The sequence below is a fragment of the Ursus arctos genome, unplaced genomic scaffold (genome assembly GCF_023065955.2).
Source record: "Ursus arctos isolate Adak ecotype North America unplaced genomic scaffold, UrsArc2.0 scaffold_165, whole genome shotgun sequence".
Classification (NCBI taxonomy): domain Eukaryota; kingdom Metazoa; phylum Chordata; class Mammalia; order Carnivora; family Ursidae; genus Ursus; species Ursus arctos.
In genome coordinates this window covers 1,143-12,427 of record NW_026622836.1, presented here as the reverse complement: position 1 = coordinate 12,427, position 11,285 = coordinate 1,143, and the positions used below count along the sequence as shown (strand labels likewise).

The window sequence follows — 11,285 nt, the reverse complement described above, 5'->3', positions numbered from 1 at the left end:
GATGGGATCAGTGTCCTTATAGGAAGAGAAAGAGACTGGAGCTCTCTCTGTTCTCCACGATAGAAAGATACAGGAGAAAATGGCTATTTGTGGACCTGGAAGGAGGCTCTCACCAGACACTGAACTGCCGATCTTTTGATTTCAGGCTTCCCAGCCTCCAGATCTATGAGAAATAAATATTTGTTGTTTAATCCACCCAGTCGATGATAATCTTGTTTTAACAACTTGAACTGACTAAGAAAGTAGGACAAATTGTGTTTACATGGTGGGTTAGAAGAAGGAACAAAGGAGAGCATTAGGGTTGATAGAGGAATAATTATGGACCACAGTGTTCTACGTAACCTTCCCTAAAACTGGTACTTCCTTGTTTTTCCTCATCTTAATGAATGGTATCACCAAATACCTTTCTGTAATTTTTTTCTTTCCCTCATTCCTCAGCTCTCATCTGTCTATAAACCTATTGCCTTTCTGTCTCTGAATTATATCCTGTCCGTGTCCTTAGTCCAAGCCCCTCACCTCTTTCCTAGACCACCTAAAAGTCTAGCTGATCTTACCTCTACTCTTGTCTTCACATAATCCAATATCTTCATGGCAGCAAGACTGATTTTCTTTTAAAGTATACCAAAGTTTCTTAGGTCTGCTTTTTACAGACTCAGAGCCTCTCTCATTATATTCTACAAGGTCCCTCCTACATGTTCTGGCCTAATAGACTTCGCATCATTTTACCCTTCCCTTCATTACACATTGTTTAGCTACATTGTTTTTGTTTTTTGTTTTTTTTTAAATGTCACTTCAGTTTTTTCTTTCCTTGGGCTTTATCTGTTGTCCTTTCCTCTAGATTGCTCTTTCTCTCATCTTCACCATGACTGCCTGCTTCTAATCCTAGCTGAAAATCATTTCCACAGAGAAATCTTCCGACTCTCCAGTTTAAAATACCTTGATGACGAAGTCACTTTCCATTTTGTTACTGTTAATTCATACTAGTTCTTATTGACATCTTCAGTTGTTTTATTATTATTATTTACTCATATATTTTCTTTTTTTCCCCTTTCTTTTCCTTTTCCTAAATTTTTATATAAATTCTAGTTAGTGAACATATAGTGCAATATTGGTTTCAGGAGTAGAATTCAGTGGTTCATCACTTACATACAACACCCAGTGCTCATTATGACAAGTGCCCTCCTTAATGCCCATCATCCATCTAGGCCATCCCACACCCACCTCCCTCCACCCTCACTTTGCTCTGTAATGTGAACAGTCTCTTATGGTTTGTTTCCGTCTCTGCTCTTTTCTCCCCCTTCCGTATGGTCATCTGTTTTATTTCTTTTTTTAAATTTTATTTTTAACAATTTAGTTAATTAATTTATTTGAGAGAGAGAGTGCAGAGCTGGAGAGAGCACAAGCACAGGTGAGGGGCAGAGGGACAGGGACAAGCAGACTCCCCGTGGAGTAGGGAGCCCAATGCAAGACTCCATCCCTGGACCCTGGAATCATGACCTGAATGGAAGGCAGATGCTTAATGGACTGAGCCACCTGTTTTAGTTCTTAAATTCCACATATGAGTGAAATCATATGATAGTTGTCTTTCTCTGACTGACTTACTTTGCTTAGCTTAATAAACTCTAGGTCCATCCATGTTGTTACAAGTGGCAAGATTTCAGGTTTTTTTTAACTTTTGTTTAAATTCAACTTAATTAACATATAGTGTAGTACTGGTTTCAGGAGCAGAATTTAGTGATTCATCACTTACATATAACACCCAGTGCTCATCCTAACAAGTGTTCTCTTGAAAACCCATCACCCATCTAGCCCATCCCCCACCCACTTCCCCACCAGCAACCCTCAGTTTGTTCTCTTAACTATATAGTCCCTTATGGTTTTCCTCTCTTTCTGTTTTTATCTTATTTTATTTTTACTCTTTTTTATTCTGTTCAGTTAGCCAACATATAGTACCTCACTAGTTTTTGATGTAGTGTTCAATGATTCATTAGTTGTATATAACACCCAGTGCTCATCATAATATGTGCCCACCTTAATACCCATCACTGGGTTACCCTATCCCCCCACCCTCCTCCCTTCTTTAACCCTTTTTGTTTCCTGAGTCCAGAGTCTCTCATGCTTTGTCTCCCTCTCTGATTTCTTCCCATTCAGTTTTCCTTCCCTTCCCTTGTGGTCCTCCACGCTGTTCCTTATGTTCCACATAGGAGTGAAACCATATGATAATTGTCTTTCTCTGCTTGACTTATTTCACTTAGCATAACCCATTCTAGTTCCATCCACGTTGTTGCAAATGGCAAGATTTCATTCTTTTTTATGGCTAACATTACATTGTGTGTGTGTATGGACACACACACACACACACACACACACACACATATAGTACTTCTCTATCCATTCATCAGTCGATGGACATTTGGGCTTTTTCCATAGTTTGGCTATTGTTGATAATGCTGCTATCAGCAAAGGGGTTCATTTACCCCTTTGAATCTGTATTTGTGTATCGTTTGGGTGAATACCTAGTAGCGAAGTTGCTGGATCATAGGGTAGTTCTATTTTTAACTTTTTGAGGAACCTCCATACTGTTTTCCTACAGTAGTTGCACCTGTTTTTATTTCCACCAACAGTGTAAGAGGGTTCCCCTTTCTCCGCCTCTTTGCCAACACCTGTTGTTTCTTGTGTTGTTAATTTTAGCCATTGTGATAGGTGTGACGTGGTATCTAATTATAGTTTTGATTTGTATTTCCCTGATGGTCAGTGATGTTGTGCAATCCTATATTTTCTTTCCACAATAGAATGTAAGCTCCTTGAGAGTAAGAATCCTGTTTTATTCATCACTGTATCCTGAATACATCACATGCTTAGCAAAGAGCAGCATTCAGTTCATGCTTGTCGGGTTAATGGATTACGTTTTCCCCACCTGTACTAGTATTCTCTTTTATAGGTTTTTACTTACATTCAGACGGAAATGGGATTGAATTCATCAATTTAGTGTCCTATTGCGTAGGGGAGATATTTAGCTAAAAGGAGAAAAAACCAAAACACTCTACTGCTATCGCCTTTGCACTAAGCACATGATTTGATGGAGGTGGGAAAAGGGTCTGTTTCTTCAATTCATGGGCATTCAACTTCCAAATGGTTTCTTAAATCTTAATGTAGGAACTTAAATAACTAAAAATTAGGACTGGTGGTGTAAAAATAGAACTGAATTGAGTATCCTTTTCCTTTTTGAAATTGAAACACTATAAAGTTTGCAAATAGATGGTCAAGGCAATGTTTTGACTAAAAATTCCGTTGGCTCTGATTGTGATTTTCCTTCTATCAGTGAAGGACTTCAGAAATAAACCCTAATGCTAATTAAATAATACACGATTAAGGATTCTTTGCATATAAACTGCCAGATGTTTAAAAAGGTTCATATTCCCTCCATAAGGAAAACATTAAGTTCTAAAAGGTCATGGAGATTGTTTTCCTGGCAGGTTGTTTATAGATATTCTTCACCTGTTAATATTACTATTGATAGTCCTTTTCTGATTATGAATAAACAGTTTACGCCCTACGTATTTATTCATGTTAACATTTACTTAGGAAAATGTGTTTCTTACAGGAGGATAAATAGTGGCTGGAAAGAATGCTGGCAACTTCAAAGCAAAATGAAGTTCTTCCTATTGCTTTCCGTCATTGGGTTCTGCTGGGCTCAGTATGACCCAAATACCAAACCTGGACGGACATCTATCGTCCATCTGTTCGAGTGGCGCTGGGTTGACATTGCTCTTGAATGTGAGCGATACTTAGCTCCAAAAGGATTTGGAGGGGTTCAGGTGGGTATTGTTCATAGTAGAAATTGCAGTTTGCTATCCTTGTAGTATATGGTATTGTGATATGTATCGGTAAAGCTGGAACATTTTACCGAGGAAGAAAAAAGTTTAGGATTGTTGGCAGCTTTATGTTTTGTTTCTGATATAAGCTTTCTTCAGCAGGACGTTTCCAATATGCTGTTAATATTTTCATTTGTTGCTAAAGATGTAGCTGTATATGCAAAGATTCCGAAATTATTTTAGATTATTGGTTAGTTTCTAGAGTATCCAGTGATATAAAGTAACCCATAATTTGATACTTACTATGATTTTTTATTGGTAGATCTCTCCACCCAATGAAAATCTTGTGGTTAATAACCCTTTTAGACCTTGGTGGGAAAGGTACCAACCAATTAGCTACAAGTTATGCACAAGATCCGGAAATGAAGATGAATTCAAAAACATGGTGACTCGATGTAACAACGTTGGTGTAAGTGCATTAAAGTTTCCTTTAAGAAATAATCAGGAAAATAATCTCTCTCTCCTCTCTCCCGTTCCTTTGGAGCAGAAGGTGTTCCGTGGTTATTTTTTATTTCACTTTACACTTAAGCTATAACTAACACTTAGTTATTACCTTATGTTCAGCTGTGCAAATTCCTGTGTATGTGCTATTTGTCTACTAAAGAAATTTAAGTCCCAGTTTAAAGCCGAACTTGTTTATAAAGCAAGTATCAGCTTTCAGGCCTATAACTATACACATTTCTGGGGAATCCCTTTCTAGTTAGGAATTGGAAATGCCAGTTGCAATATTTGCTGTAATTTTGATGTGACTTGTAACTTCACCTGTCATTTCCGGGTCCTCTTTCACGTAGGGGTTTTTGATGGTAAATCGTTATATTCTTTCTGAGGGGGAGCATGAGAGACAATATTTACCTTCGGATGCTAAGTAGATAATAGAGACTTGCTGCTTCTTTCTTAGGAGGATGCATGGAAATTTCAAAGACCACTACGCTCTCCTGTCTTAGCTGATTCTTACCTCCCCGCAAAAAAGACTGTTTGCATTTTTTCATAGTTATGGTAGTTTTCGTTCTATCAGTTTATCAGATAGGTAAGTATTTTACCAAGACGGTAGAATGCAGATAGGTATTCAGTTCACATTGATTTCCCTTCACGCTTGCCTTTTGGTTTATTAGGAAGATAAGTTAAAAAATAACAAAGACCTATTTTGGAGTGCGATTAACATACCAGAAACTTTAGTCAATAATACTAGATAGATTTCTACCTCTCTATAAGTCCAACTGAAATAGAAACTTTGTTTTTCAGGTCCGTATTTATGTGGATGCTGTCATTAATCATATGTGTGGGAATGCTGCGAGTGCAGGAACGAGCAGTACTTGTGGAAGCTACTTCAACCCTGGAAGTAGAGATTTTCCAGCAGTCCCATACTCTGGTTGGGATTTTAATGATGGTAAATGTAAAACTGGAAGTGGAGACATTGAGAGCTATAATGATCCTTATCAGGTAATTAAAGGAAAAAACCCACAGTGATCTGGATAAAGAGCTATCTGTGTTTAATTATCTACATGTAGTTTATTGATCTTCATTTTAAATACTGGCCTGGATTCCTTAGGAAAAGAGGATTCCAAGTTTGACTATTTGAAAATAAGAAACACAGGGGCGCCTGGGTGGCTCAGTGGTTGAGCATCTGCCTTAGGCTCAGGTCATGATGCCAGGGTCCTGGGATGGAGCCCTGCATTGGGTTCCCTGCTCAGAGCAAAGCCTGCTTCTCCCTCTCCCCCACCCCCTGCTGGTGTGCCCTCTCTCGCTGTGTGTCTCTCTGTCCAATAAATCAGTAAAATCTTAAAAAAAAAAAAAAAAAATAAGAAACGCAGATCAAGATTTAAAGCATTTTCCCCCATTTAATTTGTTCCAGTCAAAAAACTCGTCTACTTTATTTCCTCCATACTCCATTTTTATACTAGAAAATGTTTCAAAGGTATGTCCATACGAGAATGTCAGCTTCTCCAGTTTCCAATGCAAAGACACTACCGAAATATCTGTTAATGAATAAATGAATGCATTATCAAATGGATTATCAGGTAGAGGCGATGTTTTGTGTATCAGTCACAAAATTTTTACCTTAATAGGTCCGAGATTGTCGTCTGGTTGGTCTTCTTGATCTTGCGCTGGAGAAAGACTATGTGCGTTCTACGATTGCTGAATATATGAACCGCCTCATCGACATTGGTGTAGCGGGGTTCAGAATTGATGCTTCTAAGCACATGTGGCCTGGAGACATCAAGGCCGTTTTGGATAAACTGCATAATCTAAATACACAGTGGTTCTCTGAAGGAAGTAAACCTTTCATTTTCCAGGAGGTACATTAATACCTGTATATATCTACATTTCATGGGTATATGAAATAAGATAATTTAGTTAATTAGAAAATAAGTGATAGATTTAATGAATACAACTTCTGTTCTTTAATGGCTGGCTCATTTATATGGAAGAGTTTTCTTGAACCCTATTTTATTGAGACAGTCTCTAACATCTAACTCTTTATCACAAGAGACTTTATGGAAGTGCAGAGAATTTATTTAGGCTACAAACATCTGTGTCATTTACCGTCTCCCCAGAGACCATTACAAAAGGCAGATAATATGATAGTGGTTTTCTTGAGCCAGCCTATCTGAGTTTTAATCTTGCCTATAGCACTATTCGCTGTGTTCACTTAGACAAATTGATTAACCTCTCTCTGCGACATTGTCTTTTCATGTGAAGAAAAGAGATATGATCATAGTTATGTCTTTGTCTAAATGTTAGTAAGTTAATATTTGTCAAGCACTTAGAATTGTTGTGAACCAGATCTCAAGTGCTATAGAAATGCGAGTCATTGTTATTATCGTTTATGTGCAAGAGTAAAATTAGGTCCACATTCTCAGAGGACAACAGGTCACCTTGTTATCATGTTAGTTTTAATATTGTAGCATATAATTTAGCACAGAAAAAGAATCTTTTTTGGGTATTTCAAACAATATAAATAGTTTCAAGCCATTTTTTATATAATGTTAACTTGGTGAAAAATCTTTAAAGTTCTTATTTAAAATGATATTTTCCCTATATTTCCACTAGGTAATTGATCTGGGTGGTGAGCCAATTAAAAGCGAGGAGTACTTTGGAAATGGCCGTGTGACAGAATTCAACTATGGTGCAAAACTAGGCACAGTCCTGCGCAGATGGAATGGAGAGAAGATGGCTTACTTAAAGTGAGTGAAATATGATTTGTCTTTTAAATAATTTCACAGATGTGTTAGTCTTATTATCCCAATCTGAGTTATCTTAGAAACTTATTTAGAACTTTTAAGGATTCAATTGCTAGTAATAAGGATTGTACTTCCCCAAATTCCAATTTATCATCTTTATTATTTAAAATGTCAGTCATGAGGATAACAAGAAACCCAAAACACACCCTAGAGACTTTTTGTATTCTATAACTATATTAAATTTAACTAATGTATGCAATAAAATATGTGAAGGCTACATTAGTATTAAAATGATTGTATCATTTATGAAGTACTTACAACATGGCTATGCTATGGGAATTTACAAATATTATTATCAATTAATTATTTTCAAGTAGTAGAATATTTATATTATATCAATATAAGAGTGAAACCTACTTTTAACCCAGTTTTCCATTTTGTGTAATATCATATGTATGTTGATCATTCAGAAGTTTCATCCAAATTGTAATGTACTGAAATCTCTAAAATGACTTTTTTATAACAAAAATCTTATAACTGTACCATGAATGTATTACAAGTAATTCATACATATATACGTACATGGAGTGTATAATATATCTATATATAGTTTGTAGATATTTTTTAAAAACTCCTATAGAACAATCATTGAATTAGAGAATTCCATTTGGGCCTGCTATACCAAAAGAAAGACACACTTAGGTTACCCTAAAGCTATTAGAAAAGAATACATGTTGTGTGTGCATACGTGTTTTAATAGGAACTGGGGAGAAGGATGGGGTTTCATGCCTTCTGATCGAGCACTTGTGTTTGTGGATAACCATGACAATCAGCGAGGACACGGAGCTGGGGGAGCATCTATTCTTACATTCTGGGACGCCAGGTAGGAAATAAAGCCCCCCCTTTTCTACCTACCTTTTAACGACACTAAAAATATTGTTTTCTTCTATGATGACATCATTTTGTAACCTTTAGACTGTACAAAATGGGAGTTGGATTTATGCTCGCTCATCCATATGGATTTACACGAGTAATGTCAAGCTTCCGTTGGTCAAGATATTTTCAAAATGGAGTAGTAAGTTTTTGTGTTATCCAAAATATCTTTTTCTCAAGAAAGGGAAGGCAGTTTTAAAATATGGTACTAGAGAATGAAAACTTGGGGAGAAAATGGGCAGAACTTGGTAAAAGGCTATAAAAATACTGAGGGAGTTAGATTCCAACTGCAGAGAACTCAGAGACACAAGACAGACTGGGTTTGGTGGACTGGAGAGGAAAGAGATAAATACTTGAGATGTTAAAAAGTCTGAGCTTTTTAAATTTTTTTCTCTTTACCTAAGGATGTTAATGATTGGATTGGGCCACCAAATAATAATGGGGTAATTAAAGAAGTTACTATTAATCCCGACACTACTTGTGGTAACGATTGGGTCTGTGAACATCGATGGCGTCAAATAAGGTGGGCATTCTTATCTAGAGATGTCCTCTAGTAATAAACATTCTTAACATTTTATTTCAAACAGCTAACGTATTCACCAGCATTTTATGTGGTGTTTTATTTTTAGGAACATGGTTGCGTTCCGTAATGTAGTTGATGGCCAACCTTTTACAAACTGGTGGGATAACGGTAGCAACCAAGTAGCTTTTGGAAGAGGAAACAGAGGATTCATTGTCTTTAACAATGATGACTGGTAAGTAGATATCAATTAGAAATCACATTTTATCCCAATATGTTCTTGGTTTACTACTTTCTCTTCTTGCACATTTACTGTTTTCATATCTGAATAGTTATATGCTCAGTGGATGAAAAAAAAACAGAAATCAGAAGAAAAATGATGATGACTTCTATTCTTCTGATTTCTTTATAAGGGCTTTCTGTTCTAAGTAGAGTTATTTCATGTGCATCCTTGCCTATCATGGGCAGATATGAGGCACCCATATAGGCTCACATATACACCCCACCCCAAATACACAGAGTAGTTAATATAAAGGTTGTGAAATCACTAGAAGAACAAGGCTTACAGCTCCCCTTCCCTTTTTAAATAATGGGAAAATATTGCCTCAATACTGAAGTATGTCTTTTTAACTCTTTTTTGCGAGTATTCATCTATCTGGTTTTTTGGTCTTCTTTTTTCACTCCCCTGTCTCTCTGGCAAATAGTAGATATATATATATATATATTTTAAAGATTTTATTTATTTATTCAACAGAGATAGAGACAGCCAGCGAGAGAGGGAACACAAGCAGGGGGAGTGGGAGAGGAAGAAGCAGGCTCATAGCGGAAGAGCCTGATGTGGGGCTCGATCCCAGAATGCCGGGATCACGCCCTGAGCCGAAGGCAGACGCTTAACCACTATGCCGCCCAGGCGCCCCAGTAGATATATTTTCAAAGCATATGTATAAAGAACATATATCTTACGGTTGGTCAGTGATTCACCTCGGGAGATTTTCAAGTTTTAGTTCTGAGACTTCTTCTTACTTTCCTTTGCTTATACTTCCATCGTCTGCCTCGAGTGTATTGATTCCCTAGTATAGAGAAGTATGGCTTACAAGATGTCTTCACAAGCAGTTGAAATGTCTCAGTTCCAAGGCCTACTTTCACCCATGCTTAGCTCATTTTAGCCTACATTATATTTTGCTGACAAAAAGGGAAAACAAATATATCTCTTTCTTGCCAAAAGAAGCTATGGCTAGTCCTTTAATTTCTGTCTTTTGGATGGGAGAAGGAAAATAAATTTATGAGACAGCTTTATATTTCAAACCATACACTTGTTCATAAAAATACTGGATTATTTTTATCTCCAGCCCAAATTCACTTTCTCCTCTTGTGAAAAAGATTTTCGCAGTAATAATCAAATTTAAATGATTGAAAGTAATTCGTGTTTTCTTAAGTTTAGATGAGGACATATTTAAAATATTTGTTTACCACAGGAAGTACTTTTATCTAAGGGTGACAATTCACCCAAATCTTCACTAATAGTCCCTCAGCCATAATTTCGTGATAATATTCATGGCTGACTAGGGAATCACTAAGTCTACTGTAAGATTACTTTCAGTCTTGGAAAACTGTTCACATCTACTGGAGAGGTCTCTGCATTTGCTTCTCACTGAGACCTTGACTGCTTAGGGCTCTACAACACAAAGTGAAGCTTTTAGAGATAGTCTGAATTCTTGCTTTTAATTGTGATGAATTCAAGTTAAATCTTAAATTTTATTTTACAGGGCGTTATCTTCAACTTTGCAAACTGGTCTTCCTGCCGGCACATATTGTGATGTCATTTCTGGAGACAAAATTGACGGCAATTGTACGGGAATCAAAATCTATGTTTCTGGGGATGGAAATGCTCATTTTTCCATTAGTAACTCTGCTGAAGATCCGTTCATTGCAATTCATGCTGAATCTAAGTTGTAAAATTTGAAATAAATAAATACGCATACTCAGAGAAATAGCCAAGTGTATTTCTTTCCGTGTGTGGGTGTGTGTGTTTTCCTATAATTCATGAATTTTTGGTAAAAGCTAGAAGCAATCAACTTGAAAAACTCAGAAAAGCATAAAAATCACATGTAATTATGTAAGTATAAGTTCGTTACGATTATCGTCATGTTATATTTTTAAAGGCTCATGATGTCTTGTCATGTGTCAATGGAATTTCTAAGAATTCAGAGAGGCATCTTAACAAATATGTTTGTTGCCATCAACACCAAATTTCCCAGCATGTATTTGTGTATTTCTTCCATCAAGTGTTTCTAAGAGTTCGGGAGAGCTGATTTAACGATTCCCATACAAAGTTATAGCATTTGAGTGACTTCAACTGTTTGAAAGCCCTTCTACAGTTAATAAGTCAAAAAATAAAATAAACTTAAATTATGCAAGGTATGAGTCTTAATTATATGGAACTCATAGGAATCTTCTACTTTCTCTCTCTGTTTTTCTCTTTGTAATGTCTTTAAGTTGATGTAGACGTATGGATTTTTTGTTCCATTAAAAATTAATGAAGGTAAGTGGGGATGTAACATAATAAAAGAACAAGACTTTCTTGAGATAAAGTAAAGGAAGTAGCAAATCCTGGTAGAGTGATATATCTCTGAAGGTTTTTAAAGAATAATTGATCAGTTGATCCATCTATTCATCCATGTCTCTATCACTCTCTGTGTGTCACTGTCTATGCAGTTAAGATTCCACTAAAAAAAACTTGTCAGAATAAATGAATTCAGCAAAGTAATAGGATAC

The 11,285-nt window shown here is 36.4% G+C and overlaps 1 protein-coding gene across 1 annotated transcript; it reads left to right on the top strand.

Annotated features, from left to right (window-relative positions):
- Positions 1–3,650: 3,650 nt before the first annotated feature.
- Positions 3,651–10,498, top strand: LOC130543919 (pancreatic alpha-amylase-like). The gene is made up of 10 exons (XM_057313049.1): positions 3,651–3,818; positions 4,138–4,284; positions 5,118–5,315; positions 5,942–6,172; positions 6,927–7,060; positions 7,818–7,940; positions 8,033–8,132; positions 8,395–8,513; positions 8,620–8,745; positions 10,277–10,498. The coding sequence occupies exons 1-10, from the start codon at positions 3,651–3,653 to the stop codon at positions 10,464–10,466; spliced, it is 1,536 nt and encodes a 511-aa protein (XP_057169032.1). The 3' UTR covers positions 10,467–10,498.
- Positions 10,499–11,285: the final 787 nt, after the last annotated feature.

Coding starts and splice junctions, on each gene's coding strand:
- LOC130543919 (XM_057313049.1), top strand. CDS start 3,651: ATGAAGTTCTTCCTATTGCTTTCCGTCATTGGGTTCTGCTGGGCTCAG. Junction 4,285..5,117: donor CTCGATGTAACAACGTTGGT/GTAAGTGCATTA, acceptor TTTGTTTTTCAG/GTCCGTATTTATGTGGATGC. Junction 7,061..7,817: donor GAGAAGATGGCTTACTTAAA/GTGAGTGAAATA, acceptor GTGTTTTAATAG/GAACTGGGGAGAAGGATGGG.